Genomic DNA, 25,232 nt, shown 5'->3' with positions numbered 1-25,232 from the left:
TTAAATTGGTTTACCTTTTATTGATGCTAAATTTATATGCAATAGAAAAATGCTCTATTATGTGAAGAACAGTCACAGTGTGATTTTTTTCCAGTCAACAATTAAGAGTATATACTTTAAATTCAACATGTTTATACTCAACTACCATTAAGTACCATGTTCCAGTTTAACTGAAGATAAAAGGAGAAACATTACATTACAGTGAAATGTAATAGTCATTACTCTGATTGATTGTTCAAACTGTGTACAAAAATCCAACTCGGGACTCCAAAAAAGAAAAATCTACAAATGTTAAATACAAACATTTTACAAAAATCATTCAGACAAGAATTACAAAATTCTTTTCAACAATTTTTAAGGCATCATAATGAAATGATGAAAATATATTTCAGTGATGTGCTTTAAGGGAATGCATAGACATTGTGCAGCTTCTACAAATACACTTTGTTTTTATCAGACAGGACAGAAGATATTTGGCAATTTTATTTTTTTTTGCTTTTAAAGTGGAAAACCACTTTTATACAGTATGTGATATTCTGACAAAGGAGCCCTCTGTGCTCAAAGTTATAAAAACAAACCCAAAGTCTGTTGCACCACTATCAGGAAACTGCTCCGATACAGTGAATAAAGACAAAACTAATCAAAACCTTCACACCAACATGTGTTTTTTATCACATTTATATTATATAATAATGTGTCTCTGTCCACGGGAATCCATAACAGATGCTGTTAGTGTTATATTTTATAATTCTGAACAATCTACCGTGTGGCATTAACGACTGGACGGTGGAATAAGTGCCAAATTTCAAAAAACCTTATGTAAACAAACAGAGATTTAATTAAACATTTTGCAGAAATTACCTCTCAATTGTAGTGTGATATTGCTTTTCTCTTTGTGCAGTCATGAAAGCACTCAGTGTCAGTGTTGGTCCATGCTCAGTTGTACCTAATATATGTACTGGCCGAGTTTGTGAGTTCAATCGGTTGGAGACTGTGCTACAGAGAAAACTGGAGTCTAACAAGTAAACTGTCCACTCTCAGAGATGATGAGAGTATTTTTGATTGTTCAGTCAAAGCCAGACTTGGTACCGTAAGTGCTTGACACAGAATCCCAACCCTGAAATGGCTTGACATACTGAATATGTATCAAAAAGCGCAAGAGGTATTTTTAATTTCTACGTTTCTGTGCTTCTAGCCTTCCTTACAGTCCAGTTACTGAATCCAGTTGCTAATTTGTATGTTGTGAGCCCTTCCAGCTGTACAATGGAGGATGTGTGTGGACAGTGTAGACTGAAGGAAATACCCTGACATGCAGAGGATGTTTTGTTTCCTTCCATTCACCCTGGTGTGGAAAATCATTCATCTACTAACCTCTACAATCTGAAATTTAACACCCAGGTCGTTGCTCCTCTCCTTTGATGTTGGTAGTGTGTACCACCCTGCCTTCTGGCTTTACTCCCAGTCTACGAAGCAGCTAACCTACGCTTTCCTCCTCTTTTTACCCTCCTTAATAGTGCTACAGTTCCTCACCCTCACCCTGTCCCTGAAGTTGTGATTCAACAGGAGCTGGTCTGGAGGTTGCTCTCCGTGAGGATGGAGGTGATGGTGGAGGGGTCGTACAGGCTGTCGTCGTCATCTGAACTGAGGACTGAATCCAGAGCTGGGCGCATTGATGCCTGGGCTTTTCTCCTATGACACAGAGTCATTATTAACATTATCCATATCATCATGAACTGTTTAAGCACACTTTATTTATCCGTTGCTTTATTCACAAGTGTTGTCAGGTGATCAGGTGGCGCTCCTGGTCTACAACCAGCCAAAAAGGTCACATGTCACTCCGCTGCTCATTGAGCTCCACTGGCTACCTGTTGCAGCCCGCATCAAATTCAAATCTCTAATGATGCCTACAAAGTTGTCTCTGGTACTGCTCCTACCTACCTGAACGCCCTGATTCAGACATATGCTACCTCACCACCGCTGCGCTCTTCCAATGAACGGCGCCTGGCTCTGCCCCCCGCTCGTCCAAGGCAATCCAGACTCTTTGCATTTGTTGTTCCCTGCTGGTGGAACACACTACCAGTTCCTACCAGAGCAGGGGCGTCCCTCTCTACCTTTAAAAAACTCCTGAAGACCTTCAGCTCTTCAGAGAGCATCTTCTCTCCTAGACCACACGATAATTCTACTCCTCAAAGAATTGTCACTAGCACTTATTGATGCACTAAAAGCTCTTATTGCACTATACCTTGATTGTTTGTTTTTACTCTTCCTGTAAGTCGCTTTGGATAAAAGCGTCTGCTAAATGACTAAATGTAAATGTAAATGTAAATGTGATCACAGTGCTCCCTCTGCTGGCAGCACAAGAGAACAACATGCATCTTCTTGTTACGAGTGGGAGCATGTCTGGAATTTAATTTCCCCCGTGGTACATGACTAATGCGCCTTTTAAGTTTAATGAAATACCTTTTCACACATGGGTGAGGGCTGATTTGTTTTACACACATCGCCTTGTGAAATACTGCACCTCAGGGAGCCTGTGTGCATCTCAACCAGGTGTCTGTAATAGTGTGTAACAGACAAGGAATCTGGGCTCGCTGGTAATAACGTCATTTACATGCAGTTTTATTCATTCTGTGACATGAGAAGGAGGAGACGATGTGTCTCTCTCTTACTCATTCACACACACTGCTGTGATAATCTGGCTGCCAGGAAGTTGCTCTTGCATAAGCGCACAGTGAGTAACAAACTGGATGAGATGGAATTGGGTACAAAGAAGGAAATGCTTACTTGAGCTCAGTTTCCAGTGCTGTGACTCTGGCCTGCAAGGCCTCTTTGAGCTCCATCTGTTCCTCCATGTCTCTCTGGGCCTTTCTCCTCAGTCCATCTATCCGTTCCAGCTCTGTCTCTCCTTCGTCCACCTGCCTCTTCAGAGCTTTCACTCTCAGAGCCAGCTGCAACACAGGATAAAGTGTACTTTTACTGTGTATGAGTTTGGTATTTATGTACTTTAACCCATTGAAGCCTGGAAAGCAGATACGTCGTTTTGTAGTATTTGTATAAGCTCTCAAATGCTTTTTGAATTTCATTTCTATCTGCTACAGAGGCTGAAAAATCTATTATTTAGTATAAGCGTTGACACTTCTGTTGAATTTCCAGAAAAACTTCAGGTTTTAGGGGCTTATTTTAAAATCGCCCAGAGGTTTTACAGGCGTTTTAGGCCTCAGTGGGTTAATGTCTCAAGAGTAAATTCAAATAATAACACACAGTAGGAGGCAGGGCTGTCATGATTCTCCACACGTTGACTAGAATTTTGATTCTGGGGGCCTTATTTGATTTAAACATTTTATTTTCAGCACTGACTGCAATTTCATTGTTTAACTATAGAGTCTTGGTGTCATTACTTTCAGTTTAGACAACTGTCATTTACATTTTAAATTCTTCTTATACCACTTGGTATAAAGTGTGATATGACTGCCATGTTTTTTTGGCCTGTACCATACTAAGGCCATACAGTCAACTTTAAACAATTAATTAAAAAATGTAGTAGAAACAACATATTTCACCATTATCAATCCTGCTTTTAATTCTGCCAACTGAAACTGAAAACTCATTTCAATCAGTTCTGATTTCATATTGAAATTGAGAGACCCTTTATAGGAGGGGAATGTGTTTACCTGGTCTCTCTGCTCAGTGTGTGTGTGCTTCTCCTCATCTAGCGTCATGTTGAGATCTTTCAGTTTCCTCTCCAGGCGTCGTTGTGACGCCAACACAGAGTTCTTCTCCCTTTAAACGTTTGTACAAGAGATGAACAAAGCATAAGCATGTGATCGTGTTAATGAGTTATACTCTTTTCATCTTGACTGCTGTAAAAATGCTTTTCAATAGGGAATGTGCCACTTCATTGCTCTCATGAAGATGCTTTGTATCCAGGTGTTAAAGTCTTAGTGTTTGCTTAAGTGAATTCATGTGAAGAAGAATGTAAGTGAAAAAAACTCTCTCTAATAGATAGAAAGATAGATACTTTATTTTAATTAGGAGCTAATTAATTTGACAGCAGGAACCCTAAATCAAACATGATGTTACAGCCCAAAACTTCCATAATTTTACCATGTCTCCTTAAGATAAGATGTTAACTCTTGGTCATAGTTTAAATTACAAGGTCTAATGAAAACAGTTCAGATCTTTTAGCAAAAATGGCAATACTAAATTGTAAACATTATCTGTTGTAAGTATTTGCATAAAAAATACACTTGAAAAAGTTCTTATGCAGAATGTCCTCTCTCTGAATAATATACATGATATATTGTTTCATGTTTATATACAGCTGGTTAGCCTAATCTATTATATAACATCATAATGTATTAATCTATTTAGAGTTTGTGATAATAATGCAACTTTTGTAAAGTAATTAGTACCTAATTTCGTTAAATACTTGTAATGGAGTAAAAAAGGACAATATTTGCTTCCAAACTGTTGTGGAATGCAGGTAGTAAAATGGAAATACACAATTAATTAATACATTAATACACTCTGCACCTAATGTGTGTTCACTGCCGGCAGTATTATCAATAGACGCGGAAAAGGCGTTTGATCGTCTTGAGTGGAGCTTCCTGTGGTTTACATTAGAGCACATGGGCTTTGGTGGACAATTTATACATATGCTAAAAGTTTTGTACAATAATCCTTCAGCGATAGTATCGACTGGGAACCAGTGTTCCTCTCCGTTTTCTGTAGGCAGAGGAACTCGCCAAGGCTGCCCTCTTTCGCCGCTTTTATTTATCTTTTCACTGGAACCCCTGGCACAAAAAATTCGCCAATGTCAAAATATAGACTCTATAGTGGTTGGAAACGTGCATAATTCAATTTCATTATATGCAGATGATATTTTATTATATTTCAGTAATGTGTTTCATGATTTGCCATACAGTAATAAGATTATTTCACTATTTAGTGAATTTTCAGGATACAAAGTAAATCTGAACAAATCCGCACTTCTGTTTTTAAAAAAAAACGTTTCAGAATACTCAGATTTACACACAGAAATTCCAATTGTTTCGCAATTTCAAGTACCTTGGCATTGATATTTTTTCTACACTTGACAAAATTATCAAGAAGAACTACAAACGAATAACCAATTCTGTCAAAGGGGATCTGGATAGATGGTTCAATCATAAATCACTGTCATTGTGTGGTCGAATATCAGTTGTTAATATGATGGTTTTACCTAAGATCAATTTTTTATCTTGTATGCTGCCTCTACCCTCACCTGCCCACTATTGGAATAAGATTCAGAGTGTAGTAACAAAATTTTTATGGACAGGGAAACGACCAAAACTTAAAAGTACAATACTTCAACAAGGCAAACAGTTAGGGGGATTTGGACTGCCCGACTTTAATTTATATTACTTGTCATTTATGCTCTGCCCTCTTAGAAATTGGTTTTCTCAAGAGTTAAATACTCCATGGCTCAAGATTGAAAGTAATATTGCATCCCCTTATAGATTGGAAGATTTAGTATTTTGTGGTTTATCTCCCAGAGATTGCCAGTCAAAATTTGGCCCTATAATTGCTCATTCCATACAAATTTGGCAACAGGTGGAGAAATTAGCAAACTGGGAGGTGCAGTGGCATACTCAGACACCAATTTTTCGAAATAACTTATTTTGCTTGGAGAGGAAACCGATTATTTACCCTCCATGGTCTAATACAGGTGTCCACACTTTAGCTCATATTATGGACAGTAGAGGCCTAAGATCATATGAGGATCTTAAGAGTGCTTATAATTTACCTAGAACATCTTTTTATTTTTATTTACAAGTGAGAAGTGCGGTTTTAGCTTATGGAATCCCATGTAATACCTCCCCTCCTGAACATCCGCTCCTTAAGCTTTTTTGTATTAAATCTAAATCGAGGGGGTTGGTATCCACCTTATATCAAAAACTGCAAGAGGCTAAAAGTTTTCCATTGGGGGTGACCAGAGTATGGAATGTTGATTTGAAGGAGTGGAAGCAAATTATCGACTGGAAGAGAGTATGGGGAAATATTAAAGTTACGTCACGAAATTTCAATCATCAAATGCTCCATTATAAATTTATCCACAGACTCTATTTCACCCCTAGGAAACGCTGTCAACTCCATCTTTCTTCTACTCCCATCTGTCCTTTATGTAATAGCAGACAAATAGGAACTTATCTACATATGATGTGGCAATGCCCAGATGTGGAGTTTTTTTGGTCGCAAGTAGCATCCTTGATGGGAGATATAATTGGGGTTAACATACCATGTAACCCGATTATTTTACTGTTAAATGATGATTCGCAATTACTTTTTAAGTTCTCTCAGAGAAGATTGTTGTTTCTAGGTTTGACAGCAGCAAAGAAAATGTTAATACAAAGATGGAAACCGCCACATGCACTCAGTATACCTCAGTGGCTGGCCCTATTACATGACATTATTATTTTAGAATTATCTATTGCTCGATCAAATGGGGCTATAGCAGATAATATTGAGATCCTCTCTAGAGCAATGGAGAAGGTTAGGCTTAAGCTACATAGGTGAAACTGATTGGCCAACAAGGTTTGGCTCTCCAAATGGGTTGGAAGATATAAATGTTCATGTAAAATTGAATTTTTTTTTTTTTTTTTTTTTTTATTGTTCTTTACGGAATATATGAACAGATAATTACATGTATTTAGTATGTATGTATGTTTTTTCTTTTTACCCTTTTTGTTTATGTTTGGGTCTTGAATATTTCATTATGTAAAGAGGAGAGGTACAACTCTTTTTTTTTTCTTTTTTTTTTATTATTTTTTCTTTATTTTTTTTTTTCTCCACATATTTCTTATCTGTAGTAATTAACTAAATTGCCTGTGTAATTACTGTTATTTTTACTATTTATTTATATTCGTTATATTTAAAAAAAAATATATATATATATTATTACTATTATTATTATTATTATTATTATTGCTATTATTATTTATTTAATATTATGTTTTTATTCATTTATTTATTTATTTTTATTTTCTCTTATTATTATTATTATTTTTTATTTATGACTGACTCCAGCAAAGGGAGGGGGAGGGAGTAAGCCAGAGGGGTGAGGGAGGTATGGGGGGAAGGGGGGTGGGAAGGTAGTTCAGATTCTTGTTTGTTGTTTTTCTCACATGCTGCCCACAGTGGTTTTTGATATGCTGTACAGTTGGATGTGGGGTGGGATGTGGCTGTATGTGGTTTGAAAGGAGAAGAAAATAATAAAAATTTGATCACAAAAAAAGGAAATACACAATTAATTTAAAATAGCACAGGTATGTAGTTAAAGTCCTTTGTTACATGTAGTCAACGTAAACTGATATCACCACCAAAATATAACTAACCAATCCTCAGACAATGATAAACAGAATATATCTACCAAATGTCATAGGAATCTTTTTTTAAAAAGCATCTGAGATATTCAGTTGTGGAACAAAAGAAGGTGAAGGATGTGATCCAGAATGAAGATCTACTGGAGTGCAGCATGTTATCTCTGTGTTTCACTGCACCTTTCCTCCATCCGTAGGCGTTCTTCCAGCTCCTGGAGCTTGTTCTCCAGCTGGGAGACTCCTGCTGAGGAGCGTGACTGACCCTCCATGTCGGCCACACGACTCCTGAGTTCCTTCAGCTGCAGGGACAGACACGGACAAACAGCAGGTCAGCAACACACAAAACACACTCGAAGTGTGTATTAAAAAATTGGATCAAAACCCTTCCACCTAGTGTCACCCTTTGGTACAGGGAGATCTTTGATATCCTCCCTCATGAAAGATTACAAGCTGCTGTAAAGGGTAAGGATGAATTGTTCTTAATTGTTTGGACACCCTTTCTTGATTATATACCTGCAGATCTGAAAAATCTGCTGTTGATGGGTAGACGGTTTTCTGACTGGCAATCATGACTGGAGACAAACTAGAGCTGTATTTTTTATTTATTTTTTGCCTAACTTTGTATAGCATGTGCTGTCTGTTTTGTATTGTTAACATGTTTAACCCATTGAAGCCTGGAAAGCGGATACGTCGTTTTGTAGTATTTGTATAAGCTCTCAAATACTTTTTGGATTTCATTTCTATCTTCTTTGAATTTCTATTTCTATCAGAGGCTGAAAAATCTATTATTTAGTAGAGGTGTTGGCACTTCTGTTGAATTTCCAGAAAAACTTCAGGTTTTAGGGGCTTATTTTAAAATCGCCCAGAGGTTTTACAGAAGTTTCAGGCGTCAATGGGTTAAAAACAATAAAGTGTGTTTAAAAAAAAACAAAAAAACAAAAACAAAACACACTGGAGCAATGGGCCAGGTCAGGCATGTTTTGGCAGGACAAAGACTTCAGTTGCTGGTGATAACAAAGCATTAGCAAACACAGATGCTGTGTAACATACATGTCTCTCCATGGCGTTCTTGTCCAGCTCCAGGTCCTGTTTGGAGGATCTCTCCTGCATGAGCTCGGAGCGGAGCTGATCGATCTGGTCTCTGCTCCTGGCCACTCGTTCTGTCAGCATCTCCACGCTGTTCCTCTCCTCCTCCAGCTCCAAGTCCATTCGCTTCAGCTTGTCCTGACGGAGAGAAGATCAACTTCACTAAATGCTCATGAAGGAAAACATTTCATGGAGTTTTGACATATAAGCATGTAAATACTCATGATCTGTTGTACTTTCTGGTAACGTGTATGTGCTTTAAACAAGTCTAAAGGCTAATCTGTTGACTGTATCTATGCTCAGAAATGTTATGGTATATTGCAACCATTTTAAAAATATTAAAAAATGTATGCAACTGATACTTTTGTCCTATTGACTTCATATTATCATTTTTTTTTTTTAAATTATTTGTAACTTTTACATGTATTATTATTTTTTGGTTTGTTTTTGTACTACTCTATTATTATTATTATTATTATAATTTACATTTTTTTCTTCATTTATTGTTTTCTTTTTTTATTTATTATTAGTCTAAAGGCTAATCTGTTGACTGTATCTATGCTCAGAAATGTTATGGTATATTGCAACCATTTAAAAAATATTAAAAAATGTATGCAACTGATAATTTTGTCCTATTGACTTCATATTATCTTTTTTTTATTTATTATTATTTGTAACTTTTACATGTATTTTTATTTTTTGGTTTGTTTTTGTACTACTCTATTATCATTATTATTATTATTATTATTATTATTATTTACATTTTTTTCTTCATTTACTGTTTTCTTTTTTTCTTTATTATTATTTACATTTTTTTTCTTATAATTTTTGTCACACTTAATTTATTTATATATCCACATTCAGTAAGTGCTTATGTAATTGATTAGGTTTGATTACTAAACTGTACAGTAATACTGTAATAGGATACAAAAACATGGAGGAGGGGTACACTGCATCCGTTCAACCATCTGTGATTTACTGCATTAAATACTAATAAAAAAAGACCTTCAGCAAAAAAACAATAACAGGAGAAATGTGCAGAAACGTGTCCAAAAATATGCTCAGACTGTTGTACTTACACTGTATACAGAGCAGAACTATTAACAGCAGAGAGCCCTGTAGTTAAAGTTTATTCTCCCAAACCGTGGAGGCGAGCAGATGCACATATCTTACCTCAAGGATTCGAACCTCCCGTGTTTTCTCATTGTGGCCGTTTTTGTTGACCTCCATCTCTGCCTCGAGGTGGCGCAGTCTGTTGGTCAGAAGCTCTTTATCCAGCTGGTGGTTGTCCCTCTCCTCACATACCAGCAGAAGCTCCTTCTTCTGTCGTGACATCTAGTTAGAAATATAATAATATTAGAAACAGAAATGCCAAAATGAATTTCCATCATGAAAGAAATATGAGTGGTTTTGCATGTTTATATCTCACAGACACATGAACACAATCAGTCAGGCATGCACCATGAATATTGTGTGTCAAAACTACTGAAAACATTCAGACCAGACATTTATAATAAAAACAACAACCAGGCCAAGCAGGCGAGGGAGCACGCACAAACACTCAAAACACAAACACACACCTCTTCCTCCAGTCTCCTTAGATTTATAGTGTTTCTTTCCAGTTCACTCTGAGCGTCGTTTCCGTGACGTTGCGCCTCCTGCATTTCCTTGCGTGCCCTCTCTCTCTGCTCCTCCAGCTGAACCCGCAGAGTCTGCGCCTCCTCTCTTGAGGACACGGTCAGAGACTCATACTGACAGGGTGACCGGAGGGAGAGGGGGAAAAAAACAAAAACAAAGAATGAATCCTCTATTGTGCAGTTGGACGTGCTCCATGTTGTAGACGCTTTAATTTGATTTCCTACTTATAAAAGAGGGATCTCTGCTTATTACCTCTCTGTTGAGTTTCTCCAGAGCTCTTTCCTGCTGTCGCTTAGTCTCTTCCAGCTGGTTGAAGGTCTGTTTCAGCGTCTCCTTGTCTTTCTCCGTGTCCTCCACACGCAGGATAAGTTCACCGTTCTCCTGACTCAGTCTGGAAGCTTTTCTCTTGACCTCGTCAAGCTCAGATCTCAACCTTCTAATTTCAGTGTGGAGGGCGATCTCTGCGTCTGAGCTCTCTGAGGCGTTCGTCTGCAGCTCAGCCTGAGGAAACCACAGGAGATGTCAAGTCATGCTTTAAGTCCCCCTCTAGATCCAATATTTTGCCCTCATGAAGAGTAAAAAACTCTAAAAGCGCATCTACTGTGCTGGAACCACATCTACTCAAATTCTGGATTTGGCCTCTGCCCCGCCCCCCCCCACCCCCATCACTGCACAGACTGGGTTGATGGGTGAAAAAGCAGAGCGAGCTCCGCAACTGGCTCGTGATCTGCTGCAAAAGTTTTGGTGTCTGTTTTCTCTGTTAAAAGACACATCAGACAAATTCTGCCAAACATGTTTCAGCCTCCAGACTCAGATGAGGCGACAAAATTGGCGACTAGCAGGCATTTTTTATTTGTTTATGTTGCTTGTTAGCTTGTAACTGGTAGTGGCTGACGGCATTAGTGGTTGTGAAAGATATGATAATATCTGCTACGATTTCAGGTAGCGTTTCAGGTTTCAGCTTTCATTTCCGGCTTTTCATTGGCTTTCGAAGTTGTGACATACCAAATCTACCTTGGCTGGCATCATTTGAATCTCAGATTTTAGGGAAGTGCAAAAACCTCTCTTTATTCAGTAGAGGAATGTGAAAATACCTCTCTAGTGACAATCTTTGCAGATACAAGTCAGGAGAATCAAGGGCATTTCAGGGGACATGAATAGAAGGAAAACACATTTTGAGTGGAAGGGGACATTAAATATGTCTGCTGCTTTCAGGGTATCTTACACTCACAGTCTATTCCACACTGCTGAGTGTGAGAGGAGGTGACCTACCTCCAACCGCGAGAGTTTCTCTCTGAGACGTGCGTTGGCCTCCTCTTGATCCCGCTGGACATCTTCCAGTGATTTAATGTCCATCTGAGCTCGACTGAGACGAGTTTTACTGTCCTCCAGTTCCTCTTCAGCTAATGAGAGATTCTCTTTCAGCTGAGTAGCTTCACCACATGTCTCACCAAGCTTCTGCTCCAGCTCGGAGATGATGGCTGGGTCTGGGAGCTATAGGCAGGGAGACAAGGGAATGATACTGATTAAAAAAATGCAACAGGGATGATTTATCATTTAAACACACATTTTATCATCCTCAACACTGCCACATATACAAATAAGCACACTCTGTCGTACTAGCCAGGTAATTTGTTTCATTTAAACTGCTCTTACCTTTTTGTTTTTCTCCTGTGCCTTGGCAACATCCTCTCTGGCCCTCTGCAACTGGTCCTTCAGCCTGTCAATCTCATACTTCAGCTCTGCTTCCTGGCTCTGGTGAGATTTTTTTAGGGCGATAACCTCCATGACCTTCTTGTCAAAGTCAGTCCTCTGCTTCTGGAGGTCAGCCTTGGACTTCTGTAGATCAGTCGTGTATCGCTCAAGTTCCTGAACAGAAACACCGACAATTTGATGGTTAAACTGCATTTTTTCACGGATCAGGTGTTAGAGATCGTGTGGAGCGGCGTGAATATTTACCTGGTTGAGACTCTGTTTGTGGCTGGGATCTGGTATCTGTTGTTTCATGGTGCTCACTTTCTCCTGGAGCTCTTTTAGTTCATCCTCACATTCCTCTTTCTCCAGACGGGCTTGCAGCAGTCTAAAAATTATAGATCAAATACAGTTGATCCCAACAAACTGTATCATATAAACGTATAGTCAGTACTGCTTGATAATTTGATTCGCAGCAGTTGGATTGTTTAAGTGAATTTTTGAGTTTCATTTACTTTGATGTACTCAACAAGCAAAAAAGTTGTTATTTAATCTTCATATAACAGGAAATAAATCAGTATTCCCTGTTATAACAACAGTCAGACATTCACGGAAAACAAGTCTAGAATATGTTTGTTGTTTTGCTAAACACAGACATTTTAGATCATCCACACCACCCTATTTCAGCTCCATATAATGAAATGATACATTTTCCCATTGGGAACTTACATGGGTTCATGGCATATTTACAGCTGGGGTAGACAGGGTTTGTTTTTTTGCATCACTGGGCAAAAATTCCACTTAACCTTTCAGCATATTATAATGTAAGTGGTCTGAAAGAAAACTAAAATTCTGCATTCATCATTTCAGAGAAAGCGTTTCTATCTGTTGTTTGTGCACATCCCTTCAGATCAGGGGTGTCAGGGCCATGTGGCTGCAGGGTTTTTTTTATATAACTTTTTTTTTGCCTTTTCCTGAAAACTGCCTAACCCAGTGTGGATCATGCAGACAGTCATGAATTAGGGCTGTAAGTGTGGATGGCCTTGGAACTACAGTCAGACAGTTGTTAGCACAGCTAGCCACATCTACAGGTCTGCATATCTAAACACAAATGCTGTTCAATTAGTGACTCTCACGGTGTTTCAGGGCTGCTGGGTGGCTCTCTGACAGAGAGGGGGAGAAACATTGACCAGGTAGAATGAAAGAGAAGAGATGGACACACATTAGTAGTACAGCAGGTGCAAGAGAAACCATGAAAGGACGGGGGAAAAAAATCCATGTCCATGTAAGCATTGGAAAAGCCCGCATCCAGGGAGGTTCTGATAAATACACATTGCAAACAAGGATATATTAGAATAAACTCACTCTTGTTTGGTTGTTCGAAGTTCGTCTCTGGTGGCATGAAACTGCTCCATCCAGTGGCTGCTCTCGTCTCTACAGTCTTCCAGCTGCTGCTGAAGGGAACGAACCGATGCATTGACACGTAACCGCTCTGACTCAATCCCAGCGTGAGACTGAAATAGGAGAAGGAAGAACTGATGCAATGCTTGTTTATATCCCTACCGTTTAATGGACATGAATGCATATGGTATGTCGATTAATAGAGCAATCCACATTGTTTGAATTGAAGAGATCCGATTTAAAATGCTGTTTCCTGCTGCTAATGCACCTGAGGATGCTCAACGCTCCGTTGCAGACACTTCTGTGTTCTGGTCCTTAGGCTTCCATTAGGGGAGTTTTATCACAACACTCAGAAAGGTAGTCCACAGGAAATTATGTGTCTCTTATTTTGAGTGTCATTTAATGTTGGTAGTATAGAAATAATTGGGAGGGAGGGGGCACATTTATACAGACTCCATAACAAAGTGATCTGAAATGCTTTGAAGTAAATACTAAATAAATAAATATGACTATGAAACAAACTTTAAATAAATTAGGCAATAAATATATACAAACAACATCACTAGAGTTCAATGAATAAATGAGTTTGTATTAGAGAAAAGGACATTTTCAAAGGACTACATTTAGTTATTTCAACTGACTTTTATTTCATAATTTCACATTAATGTCTACATTTTATATTCAAATGAATGGCGCATGGTTATCCCAAACTGTGTCAATGTTAGGAGTATACAGGTATTCATTCAGGTAAGAGTTATAAGAGTTTTTAAAGATTATTTTTATGGTATTTTTCATGCTTTTATTGAAAGTGACAGATAGAAAGGGGGTGACAGAGGGGAGGACATGCGGCAAAGGGAGCACAGGCCGGATTCGAACCCAGCTCCGCCGCAGCAAGGACTCAGCCTTAATGGCAACGTTCTACCAGTGTGAGCCACCGGGACGCCCCAGTTATAAGAGTTTTTAAAGAAAAATATAAAATGTAGGGCTTAGATTTCTCTCTCTCTGTGAACCTGAAAACATCTGTGAGTGAGATGTAAATTGCTCTATAATATGACTCTTCTACTACTGAAAGTAATTAAATAAAAAAGATGGTGCTTTCTTAGAGTTTTGCTGATGTGCTCTGTTGTTGAGGGCCTGCTTTGCTTCTTTTCTTTCTAACTTCAACACATTTTCATGTCAAATGAAAGTGATGATGAGCTGGCTGCTGTGTTTGTGTACCAACCTGAGACACCTGCTCCATGCTGCTGCGGAGCTTCTCCATGTCAGCGCTGTACTGCTCTCGGAGCGCCTCGATCTCTTTGTCATGTGTGGCCACCTCTTCCTTCAGGGCTCCTTTGAGAGCGGTGAGCTCCCTCTCTCGCTGCCTCAGCGTCTCCTCCAGCTTCTGTTTCAGCTGGCAAACCTCCATCAGCTGTGCCTGACAAGACATCAGATCCTGCAGACACGAGAAATATACAGTATTCGCTTGATGCTTTTGATCACTCAGCCTGACATTTGCAGAGTTTTCTCATTCGATTACACAAATCCTTCACAATGCTTCTTAACAGGAATTAAAGGCATGTTTTTAAGTAGGGTTTTATGAAGTACTTATCAACAATCAGTGCATTACCTACAGTAGGTGGTGGTCGACAGTTTGGAGAAGCAGGCAGGAGTACTGGCAAAGCTAAGCAATGTACAGCTGTGGACAGGGCTGCAGTTAAACATATCAGTTTAAGTGTATGCTATATTTAGAATATTTTAAAGCTTTACCTTGTCTTCGGACAGCTCTCTCCAACGGGGAACTGAGGCTGTTATATATATATATATATATATATATATATATATATATATATATATATATATATATATATATATATATATATATATATATATATATATATATATATATATATATATATATATATATATATATATATATATATATCTTCTTTGACTAAAATAGTTGTTTTAACTTGAAGAACTTGGGAGTTTCTGGTCTACTGTTGCCTCAATTGGTTAGTTTGTTTGTGTTATTACTGTGTGTGACTTTGGTGAATCCGAACTTACCCTTTAAAAAACCCAAAGTCACAAAACTACCTTGTTGAAATAACGGATTTTGGCACTGGAGTCTGGTGGCTTTGACGAAAGTAGAAATGGGAAGAATAGATTTAGTTCCCTGGTAGAAAGTGCTGTCTGATGGCAAGGTAAAGTGGAAAAAATATTCTAAATATAGTGTACATTTTGCTGCTGCCCCCATCCACAGCAGTTCATTCCTTAACTTCTGTGCTGGTACTCCTGCCTGCTTCTCAAAAATTAGGGACATACAGACGGACATCTATTGCAGTCGATACACTGACTATGTATAAGTTATTTACACAACCCTGCTTCAAAATCTGAACTATCCCTTTAAAGTCAATATAGCTTTTAACTGCTTTTCCAATGTATCCACCTGAAAATGTGCTGCTACGCAATAAAAATGCCATCTAGACGAACAATTTACTCAAGATTTGAGTCACAGCTTATTTATTTATTTTTAGTTTGCATCTGTGTGGGTTTATTTGTATGTTCCTGTACCGTCTTGTTGCCATTCTCTCTTCTCAGTTCATCCTGAAACTCAGCCAGCTGGTCCTCCATTCCTCTGACCCGTGCCTCTGCGTTCTCCCTGTCCATACGCAGCTGAGTCAGCCTGAGAGGAGAAGAGGACATACACACTACTGACTGATTCTTTAAATTCTTGTGACTGCGGCATACTTGTACATCTTGTAAGTACATTACAGTAACTGCTTGTTTAATGAAACTGTGAGGAGTGTGCTTGAAAACAAAGTGGGTTTGTCATGCATCCCCTCTCAAGCCTGACCGACCAGACTCAGTCAATGGTACCATGCTCCTTTCTGTTTTCCTCCTTGCGTGTGTGTGTGTGTGTGCGTGCATGCGTGCGTGCGTGCGTGTGTGTGCGTTGTCATGTCCTCACTCTGATTGTGTTTCGTTTAATTCTTTCTTCTTCCGGTCCAGCATCTCCCGGAGCTGCAGATTTTCATCCAGACAGGACTCCAGCTCAGCTTTCAGAGCAGGATCAGAATTGCTAACAGAGTCCTACGCACAGGCAGACATGATGAATAAATGAGAGCAGTGAAACATAAGACATCAGGTAGCTCTGGTGGCATTAACACTGGGCTTTTAGGAAATGTTAAAGCAGGCTTGCATTTGCCCACCGATCAATATGCATAAGGGATTAAGTTCTTAGGAGCTATTAGAGATTAAGACCTGCCCACCTTCCTTAAACCAGCATATAATGAGTCATTATTGAAGTTAGATTATTGTGCGCGTGCACCTTTGACCAGGCCAGAGGGCTTTAAGGATTAATGTGAGGATTAATCTGAAGCACACTCATAGGAACCCCCAACCCTCCTGGCAAGATTAGTTAAAGACGTAAAAACACTGAGGACAGTTCTCTACTCTCTCAACCAAACAACAGCCATTCCTTCACTTGATAGTTGGGGCTCTCATTTCAAGGAGACTTGGATGAGTGTTTATGTGTGGCATTGGATGTGCACCATGTAATCAGAGCTGATTTAAAGTGGCAGGTTGCATGCTGAATGTAAAAATCTTCTGGTGGCAGCCAGTTCCAATCAGCCAAGTGAATTTAGGAAGGTTTGGTGGGTCATCCAAGGGAACAAATCTACAGAAACAACAGAAACTCTTGCAAAATCTACATGTCTATAGTAGAAATGTAAAATTGTGGGTTATCCACAAGAGAAAGGTACAGGTTTCAGCACTGCTAAAACACTTGTAAGTACACAACAAAATCACACCGTTACGCACAGCAAAAACAAGCACTACTTGCTCAACCGGTTTAACATCTATCACTGTCTCGAGGACGCATCAATTTAAAACCGAGGAAGATCCCAGAGCATGTCTATAATCTGGAGGTGGTTCAGTTTTAGGAGTGCACATGTGGAACGGACTAATACCCTTTGCAAAATATGCCTCAAAATTACTGCTGCTGCTTAATGTAGCAGTACCATATCACCCAACTAAAATTGGAGTTATCGATATAAAAATATGTCTTTAAATATTTGTTAATACTTTGCTTACCCTCCTTTCCTCCTGCAGGGCAGTTTGTAGTTCAGCCATCTTTCTTTCAAGCACCCTCTTTTCTCTCAACCAATCTTCCTGAGGTCTTTCTTTGGGCTGTTGAAGAGAAAGATATATGGGGACATATATTTAAGTATTAACATACTATTCCCTGTGCAGGATCAACCTCTCACATATTTTCTCACATAAGGGACAAACCTTTAGGTTCTGAATCTTCTGAAAGATGACCTTGACTTTGTGGTTGATGACAACATCACTCTCGCTGCTCCTGATTGAAGGGGAAAACAAATGGATCTGAATGTCATCATTTATTACAATTGTATTAACAACTTAATAAAAAAAATCTATGCCATGATAAGTCCATACCCTTGTCTCAGGATGTTGTATAAAGTCTGCGTGAGCTGCTCCTCCTCACTGGTCGTCTCTGCATTCTGACCCTGGTCCAGCAAAAGGTCAGGAGTCACCTTGAGACATAGATCAGAAAACTACTCTTGCAATGTTGCATGCTATGTGGCGTTTGGAGCTCACACAAAAATCAGCTGTGATGCCCAGCCCTAAAAAAAGTTCATTCTTACTTGTGCCTCAGTCAGACTGGTCTGCGGTGTGTCTGCAGCAGAATATCTCACCGGTGAAGTCCACTGATTAGCCGACTGTCCTGGAAATGTGGAGACAGCGGCCTGGCTGCGTCCCAGGCTGCTGTGAGTTGAGGACGGAGGTGAGGTGTAGGGGTTGGGTGTGAGGAGAGGGGATGTAGCTCTGGGGTCTTGTTGTTCGGCAGGGAGTCCTCTCTGCTGGCCTCCAGTATTTCCACCATCAAACCTGTTTATAAGTCTGTTGACAGGAGTCTGCCTCTGATTTGTTTGTTGAGGAGGGTCAGGGTAGGGTTGACTGCTCCTCACGGACCCCGCGGACCCGTTGAGCCCTGCTTTGTATGAACCATCCCACATATTCCTTTCCATATTCTCTCTACCACGTCGAACCTGCTCTCTCTCCCCCCGAACTCCTATTCCCCCATCCAGATTCCCATAACTACCAGACTTCCCATCCCCTGGTGGTCTAGACAGCTGAAAATCCTCATTGCCTGCCCCTCCCTCTGCATCCCTGTCCAGCAGCGACCCATGGGATTGTGCACGGCGTAGTGCCCCTCCCTGCCCTCCACCTCCTGAGATATCTGCCCCCTGTGGTCCTGGCTCTGCCTTCTCTTTCCTCCGGGGTAGGCTGCTGTAACCAGGGGGACCCTGGGTCCTGAGCTGGACCCCGTAAGAGTCTCCTTTCTCTCCATCCTTCAGGACCACATATGGCTGGCCAGCAATACCCTGAACCCTCACCGCAACGCCATACTTGGAGGTGCTTTGGCTCTTGGTCTTGGGCTTGGGCTTGAGCTGGGGCCCCGGCTGCCCCCCGCCAGTGTCGTAGAGGTCATTGATGAAGCGGATCTGGACACCGTGGTCCACTGGGGTCTTCCGACCTGAGGATGGCGTGCTCATGCTGGTAACCCATCAGAGAGCAGGGAAAGAAGAGGGAAGTGTGTAGTTAGATCACACATATGAATAGAGCTATGTACTGTAATTGCATTGGCCTATTGATTTCATACATATAAACTGTTTATGCTTTATATTTCTGTATTGTGTATAACAAACACTACATTCATTTGGAAGTTGCTTTCGTCCACTGTGACTTGCATTTTTTCCTTCATGTACACACTATTTGAGGTTCAGTGTTTCAACCAAGGACACTTCAACATGAAAGAAATTAATTGGTATAATTTAGAAAGTAGTTTCTGGCTGCAGGGGTCATATTTACCCCAAAACAACAAAAATCTTTTTTTTTTTTTAATGCATGTTCAGGTTTTGGCTGAGGTATGTGTGTACGGTAAGTTTTCTGAAAACTGACTCAAGATTGAAGAGCTCACACTTTGGGCGTGGGGTTGAAAAATTAATCACAATTCCATTGTAGTTGCAACATGGACTAGTGCAATGTTCAAACTGCAGCAGGCACAATATTTGTCTATGGCAAATTATGAGTTGAAATACCATTCTGAATTTGCTATTGTGGTGCTGGAGAGATGCCCTCACCTACAACTCGTATCCTGCAAACTTAAGAAAAAAATGACACAATGATCATTTTTTATCAATGTCAGAATCATGTAAATCAGAATAATGATGCAAAAATGATCATTCTCAAAAATCCTGAAACATACTACAACAGCGTTACAGTTTGTCCAACAGGTAGCACTGAGAAGATATTTCTTTCAGTGAAAAATGTTCTGCTGAGTATCTAGGTCATAAATCTTAAAAAAGGGATCTGTACCAAGATTGTCTGTTTATGTAAGGTTATCAGTATCGGCCTTATAAATCTAGTTTCGGTCGGACTACACTCACAATAGGAGGTTCAAGGATGAAAAGGGAAAGAAGACTGTTAGGTCAGGTAAAACTAAAGCAGCTTTCCCCTCAAATTAAGAAATCAAACAAAGAATACCTCAACACTCATTAACGGGCAACCCTGAAATGTCAAAACATTGTGAGACGAAAGTCTTTGAACATACAGCGAGACAGATTTATAGGCAGTCACACTTGTGTGGACTTTGTCCTCCGTGCTCTCCATTAGTCATTAACCTGAAAGCACACACCCACATATCACTTTCCTCTTGTAAGGACCAACAAAGCTTTTCCCAACTTTTGGAAGTTTCCCAGCCAGACACTAAACCTATTTCCCCTTTCAAAAGTGACAGCTTGAATACAAACACTACCGTAACAAGCTTTTCATTCTTTTACCCTGTAATTTCTCCACTTTTGTGTTTTTCTTGACTCCCCAATCCTCCCTTTTCCATACTCTGATGAGTCATTCTGAAACTATTTCTATTCCATTTCAACTGATCACTCCTATGCGATAAGTCACTGTCAGCCTTATTCGTCACTGGCAGTAATAAGTACTTAACTGAACATTCCTGATCTTAAGTTGACAGACTGATCACGCCTTGTGTTTGGTCACACTGTAAGATCTCATCCTCATGTTTATTACACTGCTATGGTTCATTACACTCACATTACAACATTCCCTGCCTGACCTCTGCACCTTTTATTTCCTCTCCACAGCTTTCCAAGGTGAGAGACAGAAAGTGGGCTGGGAGAGTGAAAGGGAGGGTGACGTGAGAAAGAAACAGAGAAAAAAAAACTCTCAGCTTTTCTTCTCTTATCAGTGCCTTGTGTGATAAAATCCAAAGTCAAGCTGTTCTGTGCACAACCCTTCCCCCATACATACCCACAAAGAACTGACTATGAAAGTAACCATCAAATAGATAACTCTGACACATGCACACATACATTATTTAACACCTACACACACAATTTCATATTTCCATACAGATTTTGGAAGCTGTATGACACAGCAGAGACCAAGCCAAGCCAAGAATAGGATGCAGTCAGCAAAGTGAGCCAAGACGGATAATCTTATATGTCCCTGCTGTGAAAGCGAAAACCTAATACATAAAACAACTTTGGAGGAGGAATAGGTGATGGAAAATGTCTAGCTGGCAGAGAGCGAAGCAACACGACATGAATGACCTTTGAGGATATCTGTGTGCTTGTGGTGCGCAAGCATCGTCCGCGGACAGCCCGGCTCATCAGACGTGCACAGTTAGTCGATTTTTTTTCCCACCCTTTGGGAACCACAGAGGAAGCACCATGTCACAACACATTTGTGCAGTTGAGCGCGAAGTCTGCAGCCCACTGTCTTCACAGCAAGGTCAAGCATGACATGGACTGATGGATGCGCCATATGAATTTATCTGAATCTGACGCAGGGTGATCTGTAGAGTCTAAGTGTGCCAAACTGACTTACAGCTAATGAAATGGAAGATACTCTCTCTATCTGTTCATCTACATGGATTCATCAGTTTAATTTTCATACGTCAGTGAGGAAGAACGCAGTCCCAGCTCCAAGAGGGACAGGGGTGGGGGGGACCCATCCTATTGTCCAGCTGATGTGGGGCAGAAAATGAGGGCAGCGATTTTGAGAATGCAAAAACAATCCCAATGGTCTTTCATTCCCTCAATTACACTGTTTATCTGATTACAAGTTTTGTTTCAAAACTTGAGATTTTTGTTCTCTTTTAGGTTTGTCCCCAGAGCTCATTTCTTCCACACCTCTTAAGTAAACATCCTTTTTTTAAATATGAAAAGTAGGAAATCAAACAAGTTCTTCCCTAAATCCATTTAATTATACAGTGTCTGTTCTGTCAAATGAAGATGTCTGCCATGCCTAATGTCATTAAATTTCATATCCTTCAGAGCTGAAACGATAGTAGATTTATGAATTACAAATGGTGATTATTTTCTAGCTCCAGCTTCTTAATTGAGCAAATGTGTTGTTTTTTTAATCTTATGTGATAGCAAACTGACTATTGTTGGGTTTGACGAACAAAACAGGTGATTTGAAGATATCAATGGGAATTTTAGCAAAATCGCAATATGGACTAGTGCAATATCCAAATCGCAAGAAGCACAATATTTGTTAAAGGCTAAATATGTACCAAATTTTGACTGAAGTATTGTGGTGCTGCAGAGATGCTCCAGCTTACAAATCATATTCTACAAATCTTTGTTTGGTACAGATCATGATCATTTTAAGATATCTTTTAATGAAAATAATAATGCAAAAATGTATATTCCCTCTAATATGCTGAATCATATCCTAATTGCAATTATATATATATTTTTTCCCCCATTTCCATCCAATTGATCAGCCCCACCATGGGCTTTAGGAAACTGAGATGTTTCATTATGTTCAGACATTTTCTAGATCAAACAAATAATCAAGCAAATAGCAAGATAATTCACTGATAATGAAAGACATTCTTTTAGCCGGCTACATGCTCTCAAACGAAGATGTCTAACCCACACTTGTATCATTAATAAGATGTGACTTTAACAACAAGCTCTTTCAGGCTTGTTTGCCCAGCTTACAGTATATCTGGTGCTTTTGGACTCTGTTGCCAATCATGTTCCCCTGCAGTTATGCTGACGGGCTCTCTGCCTCTGGCCTCAAATTGAATTCCGCCACAGTAAATTGAATTGGAGACGCTTCCCTGTTAAGATCCGAGATGGAATGGAAAATATAATTAGGAGATTAGAACGGTTGTGGAGAGAAATGAAACAACAGCAATGTGTGGAGTCATGAAAGTCCCTCGGCTGACTCACAGTCAGAGTGGTTCATGTGATCAGTTCATCACTGGCCCAGCTAACAATGATACATACAGAGAGAACAGCAAGGGCTGAAAGTAAACTGAGTCTGAAACTTGTCTCCAGTGTTTAATATAATATAAAAATGTATCTATTTTACATACTGAATTGCATGTGCTTTCAGAATGTTATATTCAATACATTCTGTGTTTTTAGCATGCAGAATGTATTGCCATTTTGGACTCGGACAATGGCTGATTGCCATCATTATCATCAATATTAACATGTTGATTAGATTTTCAATTATGTATATTAAAAGTTCAAGCTGTCCTAGACTAAAAAATGATTTGTTGACTAACACTATCGTTTCTCCACACAACATATTATATATATATATATATACATAATAATGCAAAATACCACTTTAAATCTTGTGTTTGCCAGAGATGTTCTCATAAGTTTCTTACAAATAAGTCATTAAGCATGAAAAATAATTTAAAAAATGACTATTGACTAAAGAAAACTTAGTTCACTAAGACCAAAACAAACAAATGAGTCGACTAATCTGCTAAGATCATCTAAAATCCTCTAATTGTTTAGTAGAAAAAATGTCAAAAATAGTTAAAATTGTTCATGAAATTTCCAAACTTGGCATCTCACACTGCTGGAATTGAGTGAGATGAGGTTGAAAACACCAGAAAAGCTAGTTAGAGAGTCAGTTTTGTGTTAAACTACAATATATTAACTTTCGTTTTCCTGGTCATTGCTTAAAAAAAAATGACTTTAATAATGAATCCATCACCAACAATGAAAGCCCATACAGGCAAGCTGTAAAACAGTAGTTTGCACCCTTTCTTTCAGGTAAATCATTACATTAACAAGAATAACCTAGAAAATGGACACATGAAGGTGCAAGACCAAACAGCAGCTCACGCCTTCTGTGTCCTTTAAGGACAGGCAAGCACTCAGTCCTCAGGGTATTCTCCCTCTCCATTACATTCTTGACAAACCAGGCCCTCTTCCTGTCTCAAGCGGTCAATCTCTCTCCAAACTCGCCACTGCTCCTCTTTCACGCTCAAACAAACAGCCATTTATTCCTCCTTTCAATCCAAACAGGTTCATTGGCATAACAATGAGATACTTCAGTGTTACAAAATAGTACACAAATGACACCATATTAGGAGAGATAAATATGCCCCTCCCTTACCCCACATTCCAGACACTGTCGTTTCCACTAATTCCACTAATTTATGGGAATTTATCTACACATTACAGTATTTGTACCTGTTATTTTGGGTTTACCTTTATCACTCTGTTCAGATTTAAGAATTGCAACTAGATTCAAATTTGCAATGTTTCTGCTCTAAAATTAAACTGTGTCAGCATTTTCAATGGCTTAGAAAGTTCGGTGCTATAATTATTCAATTTCATGACACAAGCATGAGCCTGTCCCTAGACTTCAAAACTATAATCTGCACTTGTTTCTTGTTTGCATCATCAGTTTCACTTGACTCAAGCTTAAAGGGACAGTTAACCCCTAAAATAAAAATGACAAAATATAAAATACACATTTGACATATAGTTATATTCATCACTCTAGATTACTTTTGTGTGAGTTCCCAAGTGTTGGAGATACAGAGATGTCTGTCTTTTCTCAAATATAATAGGACTATATGGCACTCAACAGCAATGTTTCTTTCCAGAAATCATGACCTGGTTACTCAAGATATTCCACAGACCTTGTTATGAGCAGCTTCATCTAGAAACTATACTAGAAAGAAAAGTGTCTCTATCAGGAAAGAGAATTGTTGGGTTTTTCATATATATGTTGTAGCGCTTTTTGCACCACAAGTCAAGTGCCATCTGGTTCCATTATATTCAAGAGCAGACAGACATCTCTACAGCCAACATCTCCAACACTCAGCAAAACAATCTAGACTGATAAATGGCCCTACAGGTTAGAGGGAACATTTTTATTTTTATTTGGGGGTGAACTGTTCCTTTAATACTGAAGAGCATCTCTACATTTTAGATCTGCTCTGCACAGAATACACGTCAGGTTAATGTATTATTATGTTGCATATACTCAACGCCTAAAGGTTGGTTATGTGTAGCCTCCTGTGTCTTTAACTCTACCTCAGAGGTCTCAAACCTGTTTGTCTCTCAGTGCACAGCTTTTTCCAGTGGCAAATCCCCCTGATAGCAGGTAACGTTGTGCTACACCTGTTTTGCAATGAAGAGCCTATAAATACAACTCTTGTAAGTCTTACATTTACTTTCATAAAGGTGTTGTCACCCTGAGAGTACTTGTACATTAACAGAGACATTTTCACACATTTTTCGATGGATTTGGCATAACTTTAAGGGGCAAGTTATCTTAAAGTAACGTTAGCTGGGAGCACTGATACTGCCCCTCGAACCTCAAACTAACGTTAGCTAACTTACAAAGCTAACGTCAAAGTGGCTGACAGAAACTTCTCAGTGACACCATACTTTGAGAAATCATTACAGGACTAACTTTAAACGAAGGAATAAGCGCACAGTAGCGAACAAAAACAGCCCTAAAAGAGCATAACTGTGTGACAGGTCGTGTCTGTCTGGTTTAGCAGTCTGGCTCTGTGAAGTCCAACAACAAGCGTCAACTTACCTCTTTCTCTCAAGGTATGTCTCTGCTCCTCTTTGATACTTCGCTTCCCTGATGTCGACGATAATTCAAATGTTTTCCAACAAAGTCCACACAGAAAAGTGGGTGGAAAAAACAACAACTCCTACGTAAATGGACACAGCAACAAGTTCATTATGC

At 39.4% G+C, this 25,232-nt stretch overlaps 1 protein-coding gene across 2 annotated transcripts; it reads right to left on the bottom strand.

The window, feature by feature from the left end:
- Nucleotides 1–25,232, bottom strand: LOC131976333 (cingulin). Of its 2 annotated transcripts, none has more exons than XM_059339320.1 (20): nucleotides 25,077–25,232; nucleotides 17,825–18,737; nucleotides 17,616–17,713; nucleotides 17,448–17,517; nucleotides 17,250–17,345; nucleotides 16,126–16,247; nucleotides 15,729–15,840; nucleotides 14,398–14,610; nucleotides 13,140–13,288; nucleotides 12,042–12,162; nucleotides 11,739–11,951; nucleotides 11,355–11,576; nucleotides 10,335–10,583; nucleotides 10,025–10,195; nucleotides 9,618–9,779; nucleotides 8,409–8,582; nucleotides 7,539–7,657; nucleotides 3,672–3,780; nucleotides 2,785–2,948; nucleotides 1–1,689 (listed from the first exon to the last, which is right to left on the bottom strand). In XM_059339320.1, exons 2-20 carry the CDS (start codon nucleotides 18,734–18,736, stop codon nucleotides 1,557–1,559), a joined length of 3,609 nt encoding a protein of 1,202 aa, XP_059195303.1. In that variant the 5' UTR covers nucleotide 18,737; nucleotides 25,077–25,232; the 3' UTR covers nucleotides 1–1,556. The 2 variants fall into 2 exon arrangements, with proteins under 2 accessions (XP_059195303.1, XP_059195304.1); XM_059339321.1 differs by having other exon boundaries at nucleotides 17,616–17,686.

The sequence above is a fragment of the Centropristis striata genome, chromosome 8 (assembly GCF_030273125.1).
Source record: "Centropristis striata isolate RG_2023a ecotype Rhode Island chromosome 8, C.striata_1.0, whole genome shotgun sequence".
Lineage (NCBI taxonomy): Eukaryota > Metazoa > Chordata > Actinopteri > Perciformes > Serranidae > Centropristis > Centropristis striata.
This window is presented reverse-complemented; position numbering and strand designations above follow the sequence as displayed.

Coding starts and splice junctions, on each gene's coding strand:
- LOC131976333 (XM_059339320.1), bottom strand. CDS start 18,736: ATGAGCACGCCATCCTCAGGTCGGAAGACCCCAGTGGACCACGGTGTC. Junction 17,714..17,824: donor CCAGTCTGACTGAGGCACAA/GTAAGAATGAAC, acceptor CTATGTCTCAAG/GTGACTCCTGACCTTTTGCT. Junction 14,611..15,728: donor GAGAGAATGGCAACAAGACG/GTACAGGAACAT, acceptor TCGTGTCTGCAG/GATCTGATGTCTTGTCAGGC.